The 14,099-nt window shown below is 40.4% G+C and overlaps 1 protein-coding gene across 8 annotated transcripts in view; it reads right to left on the reverse strand.

Moving 5' to 3' along the window:
* AFF1 (ALF transcription elongation factor 1) overlaps positions 1-14,099 on the reverse strand; it is a 205,323-nt gene that overhangs the window by 118,480 nt on the left and 72,744 nt on the right. For 2 of the 8 annotated variants that reach the window (XM_059922670.1, XM_059922668.1), the window contains exon 1: positions 7,882-8,305. The exons of the other annotated variants lie outside the window; for them this stretch is intronic. In XM_059922670.1, the coding sequence (XP_059778653.1) occupies positions 7,882-7,898 (17 nt within the window). In that variant the 5' untranslated portion in view covers positions 7,899-8,305. Of the gene's footprint in view, positions 1-7,881; positions 8,306-14,099 lie in introns of those variants that run through there. 8 annotated transcript variants of the gene reach the window in all.

A 14,099-nucleotide genomic window follows, 5' to 3' on the forward strand; every position in this document is an offset into this window, starting at 1 on the left:
TTACTAAAACCAAGTGACACAGACCACTGTTTATTCTTCCCAACATCTTCAGGTAGCAGAACTCCATTTTGAAACAAATGTAACACACTGGGTTTCATTCTACCCTTTTACTATCCTAATGTTAGTAAATGTTGCTGCCTGATTTTTTCCATCTGGTACAAAGTTTATATTTACACAGATTTTCTTTTTTTCTTAATGGAGAGCTAGCATAAGTATGGTTGAACTCTAAGAGGGAACTGAGTGTGAAAGGGAGACACACAGCTTATAAAAGAATAACAGAAAAACATAATTCCTAGACGTGTAAATGCTAGGTCAAAGTTACTTGAAAAAAACATAAAACAAGAGCTTTAGCTATTGTTTTACTGTCTAGAACTTTGAACCAATAAATATCTGTTTTTAACCCCCCCCAAAAAAAACCTTACTTAAAACGTCCTATTAACTCAGTGAGAAGTTACTTTCCTTTAAAGAAAAAAAATTAAAATCCTAAAATCATGGACTCAAATTTTTATCAGCATTTTGGCAGCTTAAGTTACCAACTTACTAGGTAGACCATCTTACTTAGAAATGTAAATGTCTAAGGTAAAATATTAATTTGTCAATCATGAGACAAAAATATGTAATTTCTGTAAAGCTGGAAAAGAAACAAGTTTCATACTTTTATACAAAACAATGGGAACTGGTTAATTTTATAAATACCACTTTCCATAAATTCACATCCAGAGCAAATCAGGTACACCTGTATTTTTAAAGCAAAGAGAATGGGGAGAGGGAGAGAAGCCATTTAACAAGTTATCCAGATGCACGTTATCCACGATGAAAGTCACATGACAGTCTCAGCTCTATCACCACCACAAAAACATATGCCCCAAATCAAAATTTAATTACACTGCATAACAGAGTTTGTGAATTGTGCTTCATATTTTATCGACTGCTCTGCTTTTGACAGGACAGTTTCCTGAAGGAAAGTTCCAAGAATTGAAAAGTTACAACACCCACATACCAGAAAGTGTTTCCTGAATTTTGTTACAGGAACTGACTTCTGCTATAATTTTAACATTTACTTCCCATAGGAGCCCCATTTTAAAATTTTTGTTGCGTATTATTTGTTCAATGACAGTACACCTAGACAATGCTCTTGTTTAAAAGAAAGGAAAAAAACCCTAAACTTTTATTTCAGTTTCAAAAGTTTGGATATAATTGACCAATTCACAGTTATAACTTTTCCCTAGGAACAAAAACAACTGCCGCCTGGGACTTCCCTGGTGGCGCAGTGGTTGGCAGTCCTCCTGCCAATGCAGGGGACACGGGTTCAAGCCCTAGTCTGGGAAGATCCCACGTGCCACGGAGCAACTGAGCCCGCGTGCTGCAACTGCTAGGCCTACGTGCCACAGCTACTGAGGCCCAGGAGCCTAAGAGCCCGTGCTCCGAAACAAGAGAAGCCACCACAATGAGAAGCCCAGTGGCCCCCGCTTGCAGCAACTTAGAGAAGGCCTGTGCGCAGCAACGAAGACCCAATGCAGCCAAAAATAAGTAAAATAAGTAAAAATTAAAAAAAAAAAAAAACTGCCACCTGATGAATGGGGGATGGCGGGGGGGGGGGGGGTGTTGAAGAGTGAGTTAGTAGTTTTGGGAGGGAGACCAGAGCGGATAGGAAAGGGTAAATTAAGTATCCAGGTCCTTAAGAAACAATTTTTGGGAAAGTGCTGCTGGATCAAACATTGCACATTACTTCTTGGTACCTTCCTTTTCCTTTTATTTTTTAAATATAGGTGCATTTGGACATTTCAACTAATAGAGTTTATAATCGGTACATAAATTTATAGAGGTAGATATCTACCTTCTGTACCAACCTCTTGTCTATTTCAATGGGGGGATGTGTATATATGAATATATATTAAATCAAAATGTAACTGCATTACACACATAGTTTATATGATACTGTATCTCCCTCACACACACCCCATTTCACAAAGTGTGGTGGGTGGGCCTCTGGCCTCAGACCCAGCAGGGCTCCACCCAAGCTCCACCCTGGATCTGCCTAATAGGAATCTCTGGGGGGAGGGGAGAGCAGAATCTGCATGTTAAGAAGCACTCACGTTGTTTCTTGTGCCTAATTCAGTTTGAGAACTTTGAGCTTAATATAACCACACTGCCCCTAAAATATTCCTTCACTTTTATTTGTTTAATTGCCAATCGAGCTGTAAGCAATACTGAAAAGAAAGGCAAGATCCTTTTGGGTAAAATAAAGGCGAGCCAGTGACTCAGGAGTCACATCCTTAACTCTCCCCAGCCCACCCAAACAAAGGATCATGTGGCCCGCAGGTCTCCAAGCATTCATCATCACATGAGCCACTGTGGAGGAAGAACAATCTTTGGTACTTTTAGAATGTGGTCGAACTATGGGTGCCCTCTGGAAATACAATACCTAATACCAAAATAAAGACAATTTAGCTGTCAATAGAAATACAATATATTTCTCCCTTCTGTTTGCTTCAGTTCCTTTTGACAAGATGTCACTATTGGGATTTCCTCTTAATATATTAAATCTGACATCAAATTACTGCTTTAAGAACCTGATAGGAGTCCAATCTGGTTAAATTAAAAACGAAGCCAATAAACCAATGCAAGAAAACAACAGACGTTCACCATTGAAAAAGGCTTTCAGGATATTAAGTCTGCTGGCTTTGTGGCCATCAGGTTAAGCTTTAACTCACTGTGGATAGATAGGAAAAGGGAAAAGTTTGCACAGGAGCAGGATTCTCAACACTGATCACTGCCAAGACACAAAAAGTCAGCACTGGGATGTTTATTAAAGTTAATTTTTACTTTTGGGTCTCCAAGGGCATTAACACCAAAAGTTATAAATCTTATTCTCCCCCCCTCCACCAGAGGCCTAAAGCTAAACTTCATCTGGTACATATATACTTGAGCAAGACATTACTTTGCATTCTAGTTGCTGTATTATTTTGAGCAAATGAATACAGGTTATGTTCATACTAAAATGCATGAAGAACAATCGGAAGCAGAGCTAAAATACTACAACTTTAGCTTTCAATTTTTTTTTAACTTAAGTAAAAAGGATAGGTAATCATTTAAGCTGTAAAAGTTATGCACCCACCCCATATCAATAAAATGTAACTGAACCACAACAAAGAGATTATGATACCCAAGCTTGCTATGTTTGCACTTCTGAGCCAAGAAACATTGTCCTAAAGGTGCAGGCTGCATTTCCAAGTAGAATGGAAGCAAAGTCAGAATACACTGTTGCATGTACTCCTTCTCACCACATCTCACATACAGGACTTGCCCTTTCAGAAGACAGATTTTGGAAATAAGTTTATTTTCCTATCTTGGAAAGCAAACAAAATAGAGAAATTTGCTAACAGAAAACTAAGTTTATATATTAGAAGCAATCAAGTTGTATGTTATACCTCAAAGCAGTAATGAAGCGAACCAGCTTTATAATTCCTCCATTTTACAGCTATTAAGTAATACATAGCTTTGGATGCTCAAAACAAATAAGTGACAGTACCCAGATGAGAGAGATTTCTCTCTTATCCATGATTAAGATAATGAGTATATTTGACATTTAAGTTGCTTAGTGCAGCATTCACTAAATTCCATTTTCAAAACAGTATAGAACCAGCTATTGAATACATTTTCATGGTATAGTATAGAATCCCCTAACTCTCTTGAGAGACCACTTGTGTTATTTTATTTTATTTTATTTTTTGCCAAAGAAGATCCCCATAAACCAGCTGAATGAAAAAAATGACTCAATCCTCCTTCCATCCTCATCATGGAAGAACCTCTATAGTCTGAGTCAGGAAGCTCAGCGGGGTTCTCAGGATGAACTAGAAGGAAATCATTTAAGAAACCTCTTCTGTCAAGGACACAGTTTACAATGGCGTCATAAGGGAAAAAATGAAGACATTCACTGGGTCAAAATACTGCATAAATTATTTCCCTCTTGAAATCACTTCCTTGAACTGCACTTTCCAAAACATCAAGCATTCTTCTTTGATATTTGCTCATATTAAATCAGAACTTTTTTGCTTTCATGAATTTTCTTCCAAGGTAATCTTTACAAAGCTCATAAACTGGGGGTGGGGACAGAGGATGGAGCAAAACTGGTTCCATACCAGTTTAAGAGCATTGCTTTTTGCCGTGGAAAACTTCCCCCACCAGAGTCAGAGATCCACCAAAAACCGGCTTCATAATAATCTTGGGAACAATCTAACTTTCCTCTATTATTTTTTTTTTAACATCATTAACTTTAGTCAAATTCAAACAAAAAAAAACCTGTGGGAGAGTTACCTAAACCTAATTTCCTTCTGCAGTTTGTGTGAAAGCGCTTTTGAGACCTGCTCAGCCACCAGAAGCTACTCTTCTAAAGAAGCAAGTTCAACTCCCCCAACTCTCATTCATGCACCCTCCCCCCGCCATCCCCCCCCCCCCCCCCGCCCCGGCCACACACACACACCCTGGGGGGAGGTGGGCCAGGGCTTCTCCAGTAGCACAAGGTGCATTTAAAACCGGTTAATCGCTGAAGGTAGTTGAAGAGATGTATGTATTCCTTTCTAAAATTCAGGGATTGCTTCAATGAAGGGGTGAGCAGAGATGGAGAACCAAAGCCCTCCTTTCTCTTTTATCCATCAACACACTCCTCAAGATAAAGCAAGCTAATCCTCATAGAAAAGGATAGATCTACAAACTGATGGGATTCCATGCCCACCCCTACCCATCATAGGTTTACCAGTCCTCAAAAGAGGGTGTGCCAGGCTGTATACTCCTATAAAAGCAGTCTCCAAGTGCTTTAGATCAGAATTTGGAAACTAAAGCCATGATCTGTAACTCTTTCACCTTAAAGCAAGGAAGCATAGTCAATATATCTGTTGTCCTTATATAGACTCCAAAGGAAGCACACACTGATCTCACAGGGGAGGCATAGAATATGCCCTGCTTTAACTGATGTTGCACTTCTAAGTGACTGCCTTTCTCCACAATTCTGAAAAGGCAAAGCAGATATTTAATGTTCTCAAAATACTGACCCAAAATCTAAGTTTTAAAACTTAGGCAATTGACCTTTCACTCAATAAATGTCTTCCATATCTAGCAGAAGAAATCAACCACAAAGCAAAACAAAATAATCAATTTCCTACTTTTAGGTTTTTAAAATGGAGAGGAATATGTAACCTCAATTTATGGAAATTCACAAGCCAAGAGATTTAAGCAGTCCCTCCCTCATTCAAAGTACTTCTAGCCTGTGCAAGGAATACTAAAAATGTGAGACAATGTCTTAAGGAGCTGACTAGAGAGAGGAAATACACATGAAAAATTAGTCATACACCATCCATCAACATTAAAAGAAGACTATTACCTTATAACAATAACAATAAGAGAATAGTGCCATGGTCAGCTCGTGTATTCACTATCAGTGCTACAAAATTCAGTTTCATCTAAGTTTCCATCTATCTCTTCTACTCAAAAACAAACAAAAAAATCCCACCACCTAATTATTTAAACAGTGCACAATGGTTAGAACTGAGCTATGAACGCTATGAATATTCAGATCCAATGAGTCCAAGAATCTAAATTAATTGTTTCAAAAGCAAACAGATGCTGCAAGTGACACACGGGCAAGATTTTACTACCCCAGATTATACATCACAGATGATGGCTGCATTTCTCTTAGCACTACTCAGGCAGAGTGGCCCAGCTTTGGGGTTTCCTGAAATCCAAAAATACCTGCAATTTTCTCCGTATATTCTCTCTCGGGATCTCAAAGATTACCTATTCTCCCACAAATACAATGTCTAAGTGAGCTTGGACCACATTCCAGCTACAAGTGAAGAAAATGCACATTTACCACTTGAGAGATACACTCCCATGATGCAGACTAAGAAAACAGCAAGACAGCATGGCCTTGGGGACTTCCCTGGCAGTCCACTCGTTAAGACTCTGCACTTCCAATGCAGGGGGCACGGGTTCAATCCCTGGTCGGGGAACTAAGTTCCCACCTGCCGTGCAGTGAGGCCAAAAAATTAAAAAAAAAAAAAAAAAGACATTGTAGCTTTGTTTCTAGTTCAAGGGCACATCTGAAGGCCAGGCAGAAAAGCAGAATATGTACAGTCCTCCTATTTCAATTACTAGCAAATTGAACTACCATACTGATAACTCGGATTTTTACATCTTGTAGCAAAGTACTTTTAGCAGATATTGCTTTTTGTGCATTTAGACTGAGGCTTTGCAGTTCCCTTTCAACACCTATCTCAGCATTAAAGAGGCAGCCTGAAAGTAAGGAAATGCTGCAGGGCAGCTCAGAAGTCAGGCAGGCACTGCTCTACCTGCGTGACCTCAAGCAAGAAACAGACTGGCTGGGCCTCAGTTTCCTGAACAAATGTGAAAAATACAAGTACTTACCTATTTAAGTGACTGAGAAGAGTCAGAGGTAATCCAGTTACAGTTGCTGTGCCTGGCACACAGCAGTGTCCAATTTAGCTATTACCTCATTTTGTTCTTAATTAATTTAAGGGTTCAGACACTGAAATCACTCACATCTGAGTTCAAATCCCAGCTTTCTATTATTGAGCTCTGTTAGATACTATTTAATTTCTTAGCTCACAGTGTCTTAATCTAAGGTTTTGATGCCATGGACCCTTTTGGCAGTTAAATTTCAGTCAAGGTTAGCATAAATAAAGATGCAACTTTTGTTTCTCATCCAAGTTTTCCTACTACATGGCCTCAAGTTAAGAACCTCTTTCTTAGAACAACCAATAAAATGGGGGCAGGGGATAAACCACTGAGTCTAGAGGATTAAATATACAAAGCACATAGATGCGCTCTATATAGTGAAGTTCTTTTTCTTCCTAGAAAGTTCTATCTCTTAGGAAAAAATTTCAAAGTCTCATCAAGCCCAAACTTTAAGCTTAAAGCATCTATTTCTTTGAGTGACCTACCTGGGTCTTCAGACCTGAAATGTGTTTAGCCTTGTAAGATTTCCCCCAAATCACTTTATTACATCAAAAAGCAACTTGAGGAGCTCTCATTAATTTAAATGTGACACCAAAGTACTTTCCAGTAAAACTGAAAGTTTAAAAAGAATATATCTAAATTGTAGGCTTCCTTTAGCACCAGCTGCTGTCACAACTAAAATGAAATCATACACAACAGTTTGAATTTCATAAAAATCACTAATGCCTTGTCATCACTCTTAAAGCCTCATTACAAAAAAAGTAACAAACCATGGAAAGTCAGGGCTGGAGGTTCTTACAATAGCGTTCCTCTGACAGCAACTGCAGTTCATTATCCTCTCCCCTTCACCAACCCCGATACATTCCAGGTCTTTGCCTACTCAGCAGATTCACGCAAGCTGTGCCGTTTTATGTGCAATCGTACATTCTGGCAGTAAAATTTCCAGTCACTTACCAGGCAAATTCTCAACCACCTCCCCCAAGGCGAACTGTTTCACATTAATCGATTTCTAAAATTCTGCTCAAGGCATTAGCGGAGAGGGGGGGGCGGAATCAGGAGAACCAAAAGGAGGTGCACAAAGAAGCTAAAGGACAATTTGGGCAAAGGCAGACAAGTTAAATCAACTTGATTTTTCTGAAAATAATTATTTTTGGAAGAGAAGAGAAATTTAACTTTAATCTTAACTTTAACTCAACCCCCTCCTCTCTGCAGAAATTGTCTAGTATGTTCTCCAAACTGTTTTTTATCTGACATAAATAAAGAACCACAGCATCAGGAACGATGAGAAAGCAATGACAAAGCTGCTTCCTGCTCGTCCTCTTCGCAGCACCCCAACCCTTCCCTTGCAACCTTCAATTCTCCTAGCCACTAACATATTTTAAAAGTTTCTCTCGGTGCCTCCCTTACCTTGACTGGGCTGCCATAATTCAGTTTATAGAGCTCAAGGTCTCCTGTCCATCAGAGCCTTCAACCCGCGGCCCTTCTGCCAGCGCCGCGCTCACCATTTGCCGGGGCCGGGCGGGGACGATTCCCCAGCGCGACTCCCCGATGTTACGGGACTACCTGCTCCCGAACCCGGGCGTCCTCAGCGCAGCCTCCGGCTCCCAGCGTATTGGCTCGCGCTAATCCTGATGGACATCCGGGCACTGGGGCCTCTGCAGGCAAACTACACTCTGGACCGGCCCGGGGAGCTTCGCGTCCGGATTCAGACCGAGTGAGATCCCTCCGGGCGATTCCGGAGAAGGGAAACCGAAGGGCTCCCTTCGCGCAAAGCCCACCAGCACACAGCTCCCGCCAAGCAGCACGAGAACTCCGGCCCGCGTCAGAAGGTAAAGGAAATCGTCCTTCGGCTCTGTTAAAGTTGTCCGAGTTCGCCTGGACACCCCCTTCAACAAAGTTCTGGTGGTACGGTCCGCCTCCTTAAAAGGGCACGGCGCTCCACCGGCCCAGCCCGAGGCTGCGCCGGGCGGGGGCGCAGAGCCCGAGAGCCGACGCAGCCCAGCTGGCTCGACCGCGGCGGAGCCCCGCCTGCAGGCTCCTGGTTACCACTCTCTTGCCAGGTTTTAACAATGTACAAACACACACTGCCGGAACACGCAGTACCCGGGCGCTCAGAACTCCAGCCCCAATTTGAATATTTGTTGAATATTGGGTCCCAAGAGGCTGAAGTGAACAAGGAATAAAACCACAACAGTAAAACACGTTCGCTACGTTTGATCGTGCCAATGCTTGCAATCAGGAAATGTGCAACTAACGCACACTTGTTTGACTTTGTTAGCTTTCAGTTTTGATTTCGTTACATTGAAACAAATATGTACAAAGCGCCGTCTCTTTCTTTTTTTTTAAAACGCCCTCTCTTTTATTGGACAATATTCAGATTAAAAGGAAACAGCAACTCAGATGGTACTTAAAGAAGTAATTAAGGAACTGACAAATTTTTAGAAAATGACTGAGGATGCAAGCCAACAATATATTAAACACTGTAAGTACAAACGAAACCGTGTCCTACTAAGGGGACCAGGGAAGGCATTTAAATTTAAACTGTGCCTAAAGCTAATAAGCAGGGAAAAACGTCGTTGGGCAGGGGAGAGGTTGGGCTTCAGCGTCTCATGCGGACCAGCAGCACACTGTAGGAGCTGCAAACTCCAAATGAATGCTGAGTGAATGCCGGCCCCGTGGACTCCCCATTCTACCTAGAATCATGACAGTGACACCATCTCACAAAGAGATACTCCACACTGTACTGCTAAGGAGCCATGGATACAGACATATTGACATCTGCACAAAAACTGCAAAGCTGGGGGGTGGGGGCTGGCAGGTGGGAGGAAGGCCCAAAGCATCTCTATGGTGGGTCTCAAAGTGTGATTCGTGGTCTACTGGGAGTCCCCAGGACCTTCTCAGAGGTCAAGCTATTTTTAGAATAACACAAAGACATTATTTGTCTTTTTCACTGTGCTGACATTTGCACTGATGGTGCAAAAGCAATTGTGGGGAAACTGCTGGCACCTTAGCACTAATCAAGGCAGTGGCTCTTCACTCATTAGCAGTTTAAAAAAGAAAAAAAGGTCAGTTTTCTTTACACATGTCCTTAATGAAGGGAGCAGTAGGAATTACTACTTTTCTTAAATCTTGACCCTTGAGTACAGGTCATTTTAATGTTCTTTGTGACAAAATGGGAAGTCCACATGAAGCACTCTGCTGCTGCAGAGTGAAGTACAGTGGTTGTCTAGAAGAAAAGCACTTGTATAATTGAGCTGCAAGCTGAACTAGCTGTTTTTTTCATGGACTACCATTTCTACTTGAAAGAACAATTGACAAACTGTGGTTATTCTGACTTGGGTATTTGGCAATCATTTTCTCAAAAATGAACAAAGTGAGTCTGTTTTTTCAAGGAAAACAACTGACAGTATTTATTGCCAATGATAAAATTTGAGTTTTCAAGCATTTTGGAAAACTTGACATCTGCCACTGCGAGCCTGTCAGCTTCCCAATACTTAAAGACTTTCCCGATGAGGTAAGGACAGTAATGAATGTGGTTTTGGAAGACCTGTGTACGGACTTCCCTGGTGGCACAGTGGTTAAGAATCTGCCTGCCAAGGCAGGGGACACGGGTTTGAGTCCTGGTCCACGAAGATCAGACATGCCACGGAGCAACTAAGCCCGTGCACCGCAACTACTGAGCCTGCACTCTAGAGCCTGTGAGCAACAACTACTGAGCCCGTGCTCTAGAGCCTGTGAGCCATAACTACTGATGACCACACGCCTAGAGCCTGTGCTCCACAACAAGAGATGCCACTGCAGTGAGAAGCCAGCACACCACAACAGAGTAGCCCCTGCTCGCCACAACTAGAAAAAGCCCGTGCACAGCAACGAAGACCCAACGCAGCCATAACTAAATTAATTAATTAATTAAATTGTAAAAAAAGAAGACCTGCGTAACTCAGTGACCAAAATTTTCTAAACAGTACAAAATCGTGGGGCTTCCCTGGTGGCACAGTGGTTAAGAATCCGCCTGCCAGTGCAGGGGACACGGGTTTGAGCTGTGGTCCAGGAAGATCCCACATGCCGCGGAGCAACTAAGCCCGTGCGCCACAACTACCGAGCCTGCGCTCTAGAGCCCGTGAGCCACAACTACTGAGCCCACGTGCCACAACTACTGAAGCCCGCACACCTAGAGCCTGTGCTCCGCAACAAGAGAAGCCACCACAATGAGAAGCCTGCACGCCACAATGAAAGAGTAGCCCCTGCGCACCACAACTAGAGAAAGCCCACGCACAGCAACGAAGACCCAACACAGCCATAAATAAATAAATAAATAAATAAATAAAATTTTTTAAAAATCGTGCATGGGTAAAAGATCCATTGAAAGTGCAGGACAAAAAAAAAAAAAAAAGAATGTGCAGGACAGACCAATGGATTTTAATATATCAAAAAAAAAGTTCAATGATATGATTTCAAATTCCACATTGCAACTAACCTTTAAGAAACTATGACTTGTAGAGTTTTGATATAATATCAAAAAAGGTATTAAAATACTCCTCCATTTTCTGTGTGAGGCTGCATCTTCTTCATATATTTCAACCAAAATAACATTGAACACAGAAGCAGATGAGAATCCAGCTGTCTTCTATTAAGTTTAGACAGTAAAGAGATTTGCATAAATGTAAAATAATGCCAATCCTCTTACTAAATTTTTTATTTTGGAAACAGTTTTTTTTTCCAAATAAAAATATTATTTAAGTTAACAGGTAATGGGTTTATTATTTTAAAGAATTTAATATTTTAAACATCTCAATTTTAATTTTTAATACAGCAAGTGTCAATAGATAAAACACACACATACAAAAACTCTTTGGGGTCCTTAATAATTTGAGGGTGCAAACTTATTCCATGTCATTTGTTGATACTTGTTGATACTTCCATGTCTCCTCCAGCTCTCCACAATCATCATGGCTTCTCTTATATTAAAAGTAATACTATTATATTATAGCTATTCCTGTGTAGAATCTTAGCACCGAGATCAGCTTTGGTAAAATATCAAATCACCTGTGTCATGTGTTAAAACCACAGACTCCAGAACTAGTGAATCAAAATCTTTGTAGGGGGAGGTCTCCGGGATATGCATTTCAACAAATTCTCCAGCTAATACTTGTCTGCTTACATGTGAGAACGACTTGCTTAGATCACGCATACTTAAAAGATAAAGGTGAGTTCTTTGATTCAGTATTGGTTTATAATCCCTCAGTCATTTTAAGTATCATGGTTGGACAGCATTTATTTTCATTCATAAGAAATCTCTATCAGACAATAAAATACCACTGCACACATGCATTCTTTTGCAATAGGAGAATGATAAACCTTGAAGGAAACAAAGCATAAATTTAGGCAAAAGTCTACTCCCAAAAATTTTTTGCTTGCCATTTTCCCCCATCTTTCTCTTGTTCTAAATACCAACTATGATCATTTATCCTTTAAATTGATATCAGACATATAAGTAAGCAGAAACAATATTGCATAATAGCATTTACTCACAAAATTTCCATTTATCACTGGCTAGAAATATAACATCACTTATATTAAAATTACATTTTTCCCCTGTGAAGATGAGGAAATAAAAGAATACAGCAAATATTTACACACACGGAAATATGAAATCAACAGCAGATCGGGATACACCTGAAATTCCCAGGGCTCTCAAGATCATTTGTAACGTAAATTAGTGACAGTAATTTGAAACAGATGTGGGATTACACTCGATTTGTAATAGATCTAACAATACTAGAGGAAAGTGCAGGAGAAATTATTCTGGAATTGGATACTGCATGTGGCTGAAGAAGTATGGCAATACACACGTGGGTGTTATTATCTCCAAGTGTTTTGAAAACATCATTGTATCCAACCCACAGTCTTGTTCAGCAGTGAAACTGAACAAAAGACATTCTTAACCTTTTGGGGGTACAGAATTCTTTGGCTTTCTGATGAGATTTGAGGATACAGACCTATGCACATGACATTTGCTATACTTTGATGTTCATGATCCCCCTGCAGCTCACTTAAGGAGGACCTGAGGCTCTGTAGACTTTAGGTGATAAATCCCTGGGCCCTAAGGTGCACTCAGAATGGACCAGCTAATGGACCCAATTTACCTTACAAATAATGGGTACGATCACCTGTCAATCTTCACTGCCCCTTTAAAATGTTAGGACTGTCTTAGTAATTGCCCAGTACAGTGAAGTTTTGTGGGGGTTTTTTTTTGGCCCTGCCGCTCAGCTTGTGGGATCTTAAGACCAAGGACTGAACCTAGCGAAAGCGTGGAGTCCTAACCCCTGGACCGCCAGGGAATTCCCTACAGTGAAGAATTTCTAATGAAAATAATGGAAAGAGGGAATACCCTTCTAGTTGCTAGATGGGATTCTGCCCTATTCATGAATTGCCTAATAAAGCCAATTCAAAACAAGTCTTAAAAAAAAAAAAAAAAAAAGGAAAGATGTTACATGACAGCAAAATATTGTCTATATAGCAAAATAACAAGTTTCTCAGTATGGTGAGAATATGCTAATCAGTTCTACATTTCCAGAATTCACCAAGCCTACAGTGACCAAGTATGCTAACAACAAAAAAGTAAGGTATACAATTTAATAAACAGGGCAGAATTTATAAGGTGAGTGGGACAGACTGTTTTACTACCTGAAATGGGTTCTTGAATCACAAGAGTGCCTTTTTATTAGCTCTTTAAATTAATGAGCTTTATAAATGACACTTGCACACATGTAGTGGCAACAACAGATGGCATATATAACAATATCTTAAGTACAATCACAAATGTGCCCTACATATTGTTATCCAAGAGTGAAAACAGAATCATCTTTCAAGTGTTCCATCATTTATTTGGCAAAATATAAACAGGCATATGTTTTAAAATGTATGTTTATATTATTTTTTTTTAATTTAGGAGATAGAAAGCAAAATCTAACGTACTTTAAATTAAAAAAAAAATTTTTTTTAAAACAAGTTGCCTTAATCAGGACTGTTAAATATTCATTCAATGCATGCATTTGGTCCACAATAGTCATTCAATGATACTACTCTTTAATGGCATTTTTGGTCTAACAGTTACATCGGTCAAGTCTAAGAATTTTTACTTCATTTCAATGGGATGTTGTTTAATGAGGACACTGCAAAAATCACTTCACCAAAAGAAGAGTGCTCAAGGTGCCACTGGACAGTCACAAATAAATAAGACACAGGAAAGGGGAGGGGAGACAAAGGAGGAGAAAAAAGATGAGCCATCTCGGGTGGGCAGAGATAGCAGGGAAAACTGGATAAGCATTGCTGGAAATTAACTAGCTCCCCCTTCAGCTAGGACCTCAACACAAAACAGTCCTCCCCTTGCTGGTCCTGAGAAAGACCTCTTCTTCCCCAGCTTTACTCCACACTTTTCAGGTCCTCTACCATGATCTTCAAATCAGGGGTACGTGGAAGTCCTCAAGAGGGATGAGGGCAGAGGTTTGAAGCAAATCTATTTCCTGGTTCTTCATTCCCAAATGCCCTCTTTCCTGAAACGAGGGTTCAGGCTTTCCTCCCACTTCCACTTGCCTTTCCCTACTTGATCAAGAAAAGTAGGC

The sequence above is a fragment of the Balaenoptera ricei genome, chromosome 5 (assembly GCF_028023285.1).
Source record: "Balaenoptera ricei isolate mBalRic1 chromosome 5, mBalRic1.hap2, whole genome shotgun sequence".
NCBI lineage: Eukaryota > Metazoa > Chordata > Mammalia > Artiodactyla > Balaenopteridae > Balaenoptera > Balaenoptera ricei.